This window comes from Coregonus lavaretus (genome assembly GCF_964263955.1).
Source record: "Coregonus lavaretus genome assembly, chromosome: 38".
Lineage (NCBI taxonomy): Eukaryota > Metazoa > Chordata > Actinopteri > Salmoniformes > Salmonidae > Coregonus > Coregonus lavaretus.
In genome coordinates this window covers 3,545,727-3,557,452 of record NC_140025.1, presented here as the reverse complement: position 1 = coordinate 3,557,452, position 11,726 = coordinate 3,545,727, and the positions used below count along the sequence as shown (strand labels likewise).

The following is an 11,726-nucleotide window of genomic DNA, read 5'->3' as shown; positions in this document are numbered from 1 at the left end:
AAAGCGACCACACAACAAAACTGCAGATGTTAAGACTACGTTATAGTTTGCGAGAATACAACCACTGTCAATGTTACATGGGTTATGCGTTCATGCCCCCCCCCCCAAAAAAAATATTCTTATATAAATAATAGGAAATATAAACAAGCTCTACCCTTGAACACACAGAGAAGTGCATCTGAAAAAAAAGAGCTATTGACTAAATATAATCCAACTCTGTACTTAATTGCTGTATGTGTGGATACCATAATAATAACATACATCGGGCACATACTTAACCATACATGAGTTGACTTTATTATCATGATCTTACACATTGTTTTGTGTCCACACAATTGCTCTGAAAATGCTTTTGGCTTTAAGACACCATTTCCTTCTCCTTTACATAGATATTCACCCCCGTTTGTCAGCCTGATAGTTTGGTCTGCAGTTGATAAATGAGTCATTCTCCATAGGAATAGAATCTAGTCATTCTATTTCTATGTCATTCTCTTCCAGTATTTTGTCTGTAACCGCAGCCCTGGAAATAGGCTAGATTAAGCAGTGACCGTAGTGCAGTAATGCCACTCTGCCTCTGTCCGTCCACTCAATTCTGCTCCAACTGCAAGCTCCAGTGATAACTGAGGGAAGTCCTTTTAAGACATGACCCCGAAGACAGGGTTATGGCGGCAGATGCTCGGTCCGATCTCCTCATAGTCTTTTTTGGTGTGGCACACTTGGTAAAACTCCGGCTGAGGAAAGAGTAGATATGACCGTTATTATTGGTTGGTGTACATTTTTCCTTTCAAGTTTGCTATTTCATATTCTAACCTAGGCTAACAAAGCCTCCTCAAGTGTCTGTCCTGAGCTTTTGAATCAGTATAATATTCATTTCCGATAGTAACATGAGTTAACAGACAAAGATCCCTCTCGGTTTTAGAACTCACAGTTGATGCCAACATGGACCCGCCGAACCAAACAGCGTATCTCTGCATGTGGTGAGTGATGACTTGCACGTCGATGGGTTTGGGCTGGCAAAAAAACATAAAACGCCTCATTATTGAGCCAATAACACCGATGATTATGCTTGAAATGCAAAATATGACATCATTTTGGAGCCACAACACCCATAAACCTGTAGCATTCCTATAGAGTACATCAGCTGACTAGGTCAAATGTAATCTGTTCTCACCTTCAACTTGCCACCGCTCAGTTCCTCACTGAGTTTCAGTCTGCCGTCCACTGTCCTCTTCAGGTCCCTCTGCAGACGACGGCCAAAGTCCCTGAACATAGTGGAGCCTCCAGAGAGCACAATGTTCTGCATAGCAACAGACAAGGTAAATTATACACTTGGAACCTTGACATACTCCTGAATAGATCATTTGGAAAGTAAAACACATTTCATCCACATACTTAATCTCATAACTTCTAGTTGGAGACAAGTCTCAGTATCTGGCATAGGGTTATTGTTTCAATTAATCATGAGACCTTCTTTCATATTGTCAAACACAATGTTCTTGCCGCCTGCCATGTGAATGAAATAAAACGAACTTGAACTCCCCAGACGTACCTTATAGAGAGGACGTCTGACGTCAATAGGGCAGTTCTGAATGACCTCATCAACAACCTCTGAGATGGGCTGGGTGAAGTCAGGGTTGGCAAACTGGGGGAGGAGAAAAGTACAACATATAAAACCAATGTTATTATGATACAATTAGTGCTGAGTGATAAACTAACATTTCGGTTATTTTTCGGTTTTTAAACTACTAACTGACCAACGTTAGTTCAATTATTTGAATTCCATTTCGTTCGGGTTTCTGTGAGCTCAATGCCGCACATCGTTTCCTTAGAGATAAATCAGATCCAGCCTGAACTGTGCGATGTAGTAGGGAGTTGTAGTTTCCAACAGGCCAATATTCTACATAGTTTAGTGCATAAACGTGGTAATTAACTACAATGACCATAATCCATTGCGCATCTACTTGTCCGGTCTGTGTTTCTTTTACGCCTACTACTGAAGAGAGAAGAATGCGCGATCGTGAGGTGATATAGAGAGCAGCTGTTGCTTCGAGAGGTATCTCTAACTGAACATACATGATCTAAGTGATTGATAGTTGGTATTCAGCAGTCAAAAAAATATGCCTTATTTACTTAGACCAAATCACTATTTTGTAGCTCTTCAGACAGCATAGGCAGCAGCTCTATAGAGATGAGACGATGACTTGGAATGAAATAATAAAGTCATCAAATAAAACAAATGTAATATACACAACTGAAATATTTTCTTAAAGTAATGTGAATAAATGATGGTTAATAAGTAATAAGCAGTAATGGGCAGTCACTACCATTGTTTTATTCTGTGTTGTTATAGCATTCAACCCACATAATGCACAATTCATTTCATGTTTAAAACAAAATCGAAACCCGTTATTTTTTAAATAATCGAAACGTTTCATATGGAAAAATCAATGGGATCATACCTCTGGGTGGAAGAAGATCTCGGGGCCGAGGAAGCGCTCATAGCCCACGTCGATGGTGAACTCCTTCTTGCTGATGGAGTTGATGCCCGTGTACTGCTTGATCCACTTGGAGCCGTCCGTATCGTACTTGTTGAACTCTTTCACCAGGTCAGGGCAGACATAGCTGAACCTTTCCTGGAACACAATATGGAATCATTATCAATTGTAAGTCATAATTGAGTGTACACAAGACACTGGGTAGATGCCAAAGAGCTTACAAGAAGGAGTCATGATCTGTGACTGTACATCTCTAGTCAATTGGTACAGCAATACTGACCTCTGCTGTTGAACCAGAGAAATGCTCACAAATAATACATTTAATCATTCCTTAAGTTATAAGTGTGCAGGTACCTTGACGGCTTTGGCTGTTTCCAATGACTGCTCTGGTGGGATGCCCACCTCCCTCTCTCTCAGCAGCTGCTGGGTGAAGTAGGTGATGTCTCGACCAGCGATGGGGATGTGCTTTATACAGCTACCGATGACGTAGCCTTCCGCCTGGAAGAAAACACAACACCATCGATAACACAATCTATTAATATGTTACCATGTATGTGTTAGCAATAGTACACTGCTCAAAAAAATTAAGGGAACACTTAAACAACACATCCTAGATCTGAATGAATGAAATAATCTTATTAAATACTTTTTTCTTTACATAGTTGAATGTGCTGACAACAAAATCACACAAAAATTATCAATGGAAATCAAATGTATCAACCCATGGAGGTCTGGATTTGGAGTCACCCTCAAAATTAAAGTGGAAAACCACACTACAGGCTGATCCAACTTTGATGTAATGTCCTTAAAACAAGTCAAAATGAGGCTCAGTAGTGTGTGTGGCCTCCACGTGCCTGTATGACCTCCCTACAACGTCTGGGCATGCTCCTGATGAGGTGGCGGATGGTCTCCTGAGGGATCTCCTCCCAGACCTGGACTAAAGCATCCGCCAACTCCTGGACAGTCTGTGGTGCAACGTGGCGTTGGTGGATGGAGCGAGACATGATGTCCCAGATGTGCTCAATTGGATTCAGGTCTGGGGAACGGGCGGGCCAGTCCATAGCATCAATGCCTTCCTCTTGCAGGAACTGCTGACACACTCCAGCCACATGAGGTCTAGCATTGTCTTGCATTAGGAGGAACCCAGGGTCAACCGCACCAGCATATGGTCTCACAAGGGGTCTGAGGATCTCATCTCGGTACCTAATGGCAGTCAGGCTACCTCTGGCGAGCACATGGAGGGCTGTGCGGCCCCCCCCAAAGAAAAGCCACCCCACACCATGACTGACCCACCGCCAAACCGGTCATGCTGGAGGATGTTGCAGGCAGCAGAACGTTCTCCACGGCGTCTCCAGACTCTGTCATGTCTGTCACATGTGCTCAGTGTGAACCTGCTTTCATCTGAAGAGCACAGGGCGCCAGTGGCGAATTTGCCAATCTTGGTGTTCTCTGGCAAATGCCAAACGTCCTGCACGGTGTTGGGCTGTAAGCACAACCCCCACCTGTGGAAATCGGGCCCTCATACCACCCTCATGGAGTCTGTTTCTGACCGTTTGAGCAGACACATGCACATTTGTGGCCTGCTGCAGGGCTCTGGCAGTGCTCCTCCTGCTCCTCCTTGCACAAAGGCGGAGGTAGCAGTCCTGCTGCTGGGTTGTTGCCCTCCTACGGCCTCCTCCACGTCTCCTGATGTACTGGCCTGTCTCCTGGTAGCGCCTCCATTCTCTGGACACTACGCTGACAGACACAGCAAACCTTCTTGCCACAGCTCGCATTGATGTGCCATCCTGGATGAGCTGCACTACCTGAGCCACTTGTGTGGGTTGTAGACTCCGTCTCATGCTACCACTAGAGTGAAAGCACCGCCAGCATTCAAAAGTGACCAAAACATCAGCCAGGAAGCATAGGAACTGAGAAGTGGTCTGTGGTCACCACCTGCAGAACCACTTATTTATTGGGGGTGTCTTGCTAATTGCCTATAATTTCCACCTGTTGTCTATTCCATTTGCACAACAGCATGTGACATTTATTGTCAATCAGTGTTGCTTCCTAAGTGGACAGTTTGATTTCACAGAAGTGTGATTGACTTGGAGTTACATTGTGTTGTTTAAGTGTTCCCTTAATTTTTTTGAGCAGTGTATATAGGTAGAATACATCTGAGTCGTGTTCAAATCTTTTGCAGCAGATTAAGAAAATGTGTTCATGTTAGACAAGTTCAGGAAATACCTCCCCGTTTCACTTTGGTTCAAAACGTTCGCTACCTACTAAACATGACCCAGTTCTAGGAAAGATAATATGTAATGATGATCGAAGGCATGTACCCACCACTGGGATGACGTGGGTGACCCCATCACCGCTGTCAATCACCGTCCCAGTCAGGGTCCTCTCGCCCAATTGTCTGGAGGTCCAGGAGGCTGCCAGCGCCAGGACCGCCTGAGGAGGAAAACACAGACCCTGTCACTTTCCACTAATGATGACAACCCGTATTCACAAAGTCTCTCAGATCAGGAGTGCTAATCTAGGATCAGTTTAGCCCTTTAGATCACAATCAATACGATTATACACTACCGGTCAAAAGTTTTAGAACACCTACTCATTCAAGGGTTTTTCTTTACTTTTACTATTTTCTACATTGTAGAATAATAGTGAAGACATCAAAACTATGAAATAACACATATGGAATGATGTACTAACCAAAAAAGTGTTAAACAAATCAAAACATATTTTATATTTGAGATTCTTCAAATAGCCACCCTTTGCCTTGACGACAGCTTTGCACACTTTGGCATTCTCTCAACCAGATTCATGAGGTAGTCACCTGTAATTCATTTCAATTAACAGATGTGCCTTCTTCAAAGTTAATTTGTGGAATTTATTTCCTTCTTAATAAGTTTGAGCCAATCAGTTGTGTTGTGACAAGGTTTGGTAAAAGACCAAGTCCATATTATGGCAAGAACAGCTCAAATAAGCAAAGAGAAACGACAGTGAAGGTCAGTCAACGCGAAAATGTCAAGAACTTTGAACGTTTGCAGTCGCATCAAGCAATATGATGAAACTGGCTCTCATGAGGACCGCCACAGGAATGGAAGACCCAGAGTTACCTCTTCTGCAGAGGATAAGTTCATTAGAGTTACCAGCCTCAGAAATTGCAGCCCAAATAAACGCTTCACAGAGTTCAAGTAACAGACACATCTCAACATCAACTGTTCAGAGGAGACCGTGTGAATCAGGCCTTCATGGTCGAATTGCTGCAAAGGAACCACTACTAAAGGACACCAATAAGAAGAAGAGACATGCTTGGGCCAAGAAAAACAAGCAATGGACATTCGACCAGTGGAAATTTGTCCTTTGGTCTGTAGTCCAAATTTGAGATTTTTGGTTCCAACCGCCGTGTCTTTGTGAGACGCGGTGTGGGTGAACGGATGATCTCCAAATGTGTAGTTCCCACCGTAAAGCATGGAGGAGGTGGTGTTATGGTGTGGGGGTGCTTTGCTGGTGACACGGTGTGATTTATTTAGAATTCAAGGCACACTTAACCAGCATGGCTACCACAGCATTCTGCAGCGATACACCATCCCATCTGGTTTGGGCTTAGTGGGACTATCATTTGTTTTTCAACATGACAATGACCCAACACACCTCCAGGCTGTGTAAGGTCTATGGAGTGCTGCATCAGATGACCTGGCCTCCACAATCCCCCGACCTCAACCCAATTGAGATGGTTTGGGATGAGTCGGATGGCAGAGTGAAGGAAAAGCAGCCAACTGGTTGAGATAATGCCAAGAGCGTGCAAAGGCTAGGGTGGCTATTTGAAGAATCTCAAATATAAAATATATTTTGATTTGTTCACGACATGATTCCATGTGTGTTATTTCATAGTTTTGATGTCTTCACTATTATTCTACAATGTAGAAAACAGTAAAAATAAAGAAAAACCCTTGAATGAGTAGGTTTTCTAAAACTTTTGACCGGTAGGGTATATAGTCAGGGGGGGATTTGATCCTAGATCAGCACTCCTACTCCTTTTTGAAAAGGGCCCAGAACTGAGATCCACTCCGAGGTTTCGCAGACACCTCATGGACACCCTCATTTCCTCTGTGAGAGTTGTGATAATGCACTCGAAATCAAGTTTGACTTGACTTGACACTTGAACATGAAGAGGTGCAGGGAAGAGATTATATAGAACCAATATAGAACATAGAGAGGACTTACCTGTACAGCGATATAAAGACCTGGAACATTGAAGGACTCAAACATAATCTCTGCTGTGTACTCTCTGTTTTCAGGGGTATTCAAAGGAGGCTCTGTCTGTGGAGAAGACAAATACAAATCCCATAAGTCCCTGCTACTGGGTAGCATCATTTCCACACTAATGTAAATGTTATGAACGTACCAAGAGGAAGTAGTGGTCTTCGGGCTCTGCCCGCAGATACTTGAAGATGACCTGTTCCATGAACCTCTCCATGAGATCCCAGTCTTCCACGATCCCATGACGAATGGGCCACTGTTACAAGGGGACCACACCCACATTTAATTTTTCCATTAGGCTACTCAGCTCTAACAGGCATTCAGCATGACTTTACGTTTAAACTTAAAAAAGGGGCAATCTACAGTTGAAACAATAACCAAGCGAAATCTCAGCCACTGTTTCAGTAAAAACCTGAGTAATGGGGCTGAAGAAATGTAACCACTCTCAAATTCATAGATAGACATATGGTTGCAAGGACTGACCATCCAACATAGTAGTTTTCACCATGTTTTGTTTACAAACATTGGAGTAAAACAAGCTTATATTTTCAGTCCTGATGGGATATGCCAGTTGAACTAAGCTCATGAGGCATTTATAAAAGTTATATTCTTCAAGAATATCAATAATTTACAAGTCCAAAAATGTATGTAGCAACTGCAGATTGACCCTTTAAGTAGACCTCCATCACTGGAAAGTCCAATGTACCTTTGTTGCATAATTTGGTTTGTCTATTGCCTCGTCACCGATGTAAAAGTCCAGATCGTCCACCCCCTTCATCATCCTGCGCTGGGCTTGGTCTCCAACCTTGGCTGACTCTTTGATGGCAATACCTGAAGTTTAGGAAGATTCAACACAATTAAATCCTTAGTACCAGCCTACATATGGTTAGCACATGGTTGGTTGAAACATCATCACTTGAGGGTGCCAATAGTCAACGTTACATAGGTGAATTGATGCTAAACATAAGAGGAAACTCAATGAGCGGTAGGCCTATTACTTCGATTTGTCTTGTAAATTCAGTAAACAAATAGCCACATTTTTTAAGAGATACTGAACGAACTGATTCTGCATGTGTTTTTCAGTTGCTCATTAAGAAAAACAAGATTTCAGTCTTGGGGGTGTGGTTCGATGTGGCTGTTACTAATGTTTGTCCCGCATGAGACACCATATGAACAAAGCCAGTATCACTTCCTCAAAATAGTCCGAATGAATTAAATTCAAAGGGCTTTATTAGCATGTGAAACATATGTTTACATTGCCAAAGCAAGTGAAATACTGTAGATAATAAACAACAGTGAAATAAAAATGAACAGTAAACATTACACTCACAAAAGTTTCAAAGGAATAGAGACATTTCAAATGTCATAATATGGCTATGTACAGTGTTATAAGGATGTGGAAATAGTTCCAAGTACAAAAGGGAAAATAAACAAATATGGGTTGTATTTACAATGGTTGACCTTTTCTTGTGGCAACAGGTCAAAAATATTGCTGCTGTGATGGCACACTGTGGTATTTCACCCAATAGATATGGGAGTTGATCAAAATTGGATTTGTTTTTCGAATTCTTTGTGGGTCTGTGTAATTTGAAGAAAATATGTGTCTCTAATATGGTCATAAATTTGGCACGAGGTTAGAAATTGTAGCTCAGTTTCCACCTCATTTTGTGGGCAGTGTGCACATAGCATGTCTTCTCTTGAGAGCCAGGTCTGCCTACGGCGGCCTCTCTCAATAGCAAGGCTATGCTCACTGAGTCTGTACATAGTCAAAGCTTCCCTTAATTTTGGATCAGTCACAGTGGTCAGGTATTCTGCCACGGTGCACTCTCTGTTTAGGGACAAATAGCTCAGTTTTTTGGTAAATTATTTGCAATGTGTCAAGTAATTACCTTTTTATTTTCTCATGATTTGGTCGAGTCTGATTGTGTTGCTGTTGCTGTCCTGGGGCTCTGTTTGTGAACAAAGCCCCACGACCAGCTTGCTTAGGGGACTTCTCTAGGTTAATCTCTCTGCAGGTGACATCCGCATTCTTCAACCATCTGTATAGGGGGTAACACCTTAAATTCCAAACAAGTTTCTAGACAGTCGTGGAGGGTAACTATATAGTCCACCACAGCTTTTCCTAGAACAGATATGGATGTAAAGTTATTGCTACATTTGCACATTCACGAGTGCCTCCGCCACATGCACAAGTGTTTCAAAGCTGAGGGAGTGAAAATTATCGAGGGTGTAGGGGCTAATTAGACCCTCTGATAGCCACTTCGACCAAGCCAGCAGGGCTGCAGGCTCCAGAGCGAAGTGGTATCCCAACACGCAGCGATATGTTTGGAGTTTGCGCAATTTCATACAAAAGAATGGAGAGGCATGCCTAATTACATGCCATGTGCATTTGTTTTTATCTGATTTAAAAGCTTGACATGTAACAAATGGAATACCTCAAATTAAAATGTTAGAATAAGTAGTCTATGGTGCCTCTAACAAGCAAGCATCGACATTTAGGGCCTACTCGATGACTCAATGCAAGAGGAAGGCGACCTAATTTTCTGGGTGAATTAGGCGTGCTCGCCTACTTCCTTTGAGCACTCCAATCAGAAAGAAACACAGGAAGGACCGATCCCAAAATGCTTTCAGCAGATTAATTTGACTAATGACCATATGTCCGGTGTGTCCGCCTACATATGAATTAGGCCAATATTGGACTAAAGGAGCCTAACATTACTCCATAGTCCAAGGACCTTACATGTTCTGTTTAAAGGGTGAATTGGCTCTGGAAGCCAAAACTGCCCAATACTCCATCTAAACGTGAATCGATTCTCAATTGCGGTACGGTTCTAGAAATATAAATCCTCATATCACATCAAAATTATTTCACAAATGCAAAATACACACTTACTGTACACTGTTTTAACACAGTTGCAGCCAACAGTATTTTTCAGACAACACATTTGTTGCGTCCATCTTCCGTTTACACACAGGTGTTCAGAAACGCAGATAGCTAATTAGCACAGGTAATCCACTCTGTATTCTGTCTCTTTTCAGTAAACAAGCGCTGTAACATGGAAATATGGCCATGTGGGAACCCTAACCCTATAAAACCTTTCTTAAATTATTATCATTTCTCGCTGATATGAAAGATAAGGTCCTTATGATTCCAAAACAGTAACGCAAGTGATGCGTGTTAATGTTCAGACCGAGCGTCGCAGCTCTTAACAAATCTCCTCAGTACAGAAGACGCCTTCATCCAATGACTCATGTGTAATGGAATGGAACTGAGAGTCATGATCAAGGGCTACATATGAATTAACATGGTACATTATCATTAGAAGACTATGACAGCGTTTCCCAAACTCAGTCCTCGGGACCCCAAGGGGTGCACGTTTTGTTTTTTGCCCCAACACTACACAGCTGATTCCAATGATCAAAGCTTAGTTGATTATTTGAATCAGCTGTGTAGTGCTAGGTCAAAAACCAAAATGTGCACAGAGTTTGGGAAACGCTGCTGTATGATACAGAAATACTTACATGACGGAACAATAAACTGTGGCTCTGTGTTTCCAGCATATCCAATCTTTGTGTACCTACAACAAAAGCATTGCATGAGAAAGTTCAGTGGGTTATATAGATCATAATGGTGTAATCATTATAGATCATGATGCATGATCTAAAGCAGTGGTTCCCAACCTGGGGGTACTTGGCCCATCCACAGGGGGTACTTGAGAAGACTCATGAGACCATAGGCCTACTGGTAAAGTGTACATAAGGGGGTACTTCAGGGGTACTCAGTCCGGGCAGAGCAAAATTCAGTTGATGGTATAGTAACCGAAAAAGGTTGGAAACCACTAATCTAAAGGGTGTCATGACTGTCTGTGGTCTTGGCCAATTATACGCTTCCATAAATTGAAACAGAAATGTAGACTCCTGTAACAGATTAAAGTCAATGCATTCAGCTAATGTAACGAGGGAGTGAGGATCCCTGATGGAAATTAGCTACTAGCAAGGTAGCTTCTTATGCCTAAAATGGTTAGCTAGCTAGCTTGCTGGCTGGATTCACGAAATTAAGCAAATAAAAGTTGTTGCTGACTAGTTAGCTAATTGGCTAGCTATCTTGCATGGTTTACTTTGCACGCCCAACATTTCTGCCCTGTCTGGGTGTATAAAGCTAAAGCCAATTAATCTGTTAGCTAGCTAGCTATTAGCATTAGCACTTGCTACTTACCCTGTGCCACAGTCAACTACACAAGCCGGTAGACGTCCAGCCATGTTTCCTTAAATATCTACTGCAGAATGCAATGGTGACTTGCTGCTTTATTCCAAATGGGTCTTATAAAAAGGAAAGTAGTTTGTTTTCGGTAGAGGGATAACCATTTATTTAGCTAGCTAGTTAGTTTAGAGGCGGAACCCTGAACCCGCAGAGTGAAGTTACTTCCGCAATCACCTGATGCGGATGTTGAAAGTGGCTGACGCGACGCTGATCATAACAGTTGTTATAGCATTTCTAATATCGCACCTTATCAGAGGGGTACGAAAATGTACAGTTTCTAATTTAATGTAAAACATATTAAACAATTATTCTCTATGGTGTACCGGTAGTTTTTATGGTAGCAGCAGAATAACTGTGTTCAGTCAATTCATGGACTTTTCAGTAGAAGGTACTGTTGAGCTCTAGTCGATCAAGGTGAGTGTTTACTGTAGGCAGGAAGGGACAGGATTATGTGACGACTGATATGAGGGCAGTAGACTATCTGAATAGAATACCCTCTTTTAACATTGCATGACTCTGTAGGCTATAGTCATCAAATACATTCAAATGCATTGTATTAATGTATTATATTGGCCTTTTGGGTGAACAGATTTCTTCTCTCTAGCCAATGTAAATTCTACAATAGCCTATAGCTAAAATTGGGAGATTGAAGAAGTAAACTGCACGAGAGATCAGTTTCACCCAAGACCATCTCAAAAGTTTCCATCATTTTCAGAGCTATG

General features: G+C 42.2%; 1 protein-coding gene across 1 annotated transcript; it reads right to left on the bottom strand.

Annotated features, from left to right (window-relative positions):
- Positions 1 to 274: 274 nt before the first annotated feature.
- LOC311112163 (actin-related protein 3) lies at positions 275 to 11,185 on the bottom strand. Its single transcript, XM_084155140.1, has 12 exons — positions 10,960 to 11,185; positions 10,266 to 10,321; positions 7,450 to 7,574; positions 6,889 to 6,999; positions 6,708 to 6,803; positions 4,821 to 4,928; positions 2,850 to 2,993; positions 2,460 to 2,633; positions 1,550 to 1,642; positions 1,172 to 1,297; positions 927 to 1,010; positions 275 to 731 (listed from the first exon to the last, which is right to left on the bottom strand). The coding sequence occupies exons 1-12, from the start codon at positions 11,001 to 11,003 to the stop codon at positions 636 to 638; spliced, it is 1,257 nt and encodes a 418-aa protein (XP_084011266.1). The 5' UTR covers positions 11,004 to 11,185; the 3' UTR covers positions 275 to 635.
- Positions 11,186 to 11,726: the final 541 nt, after the last annotated feature.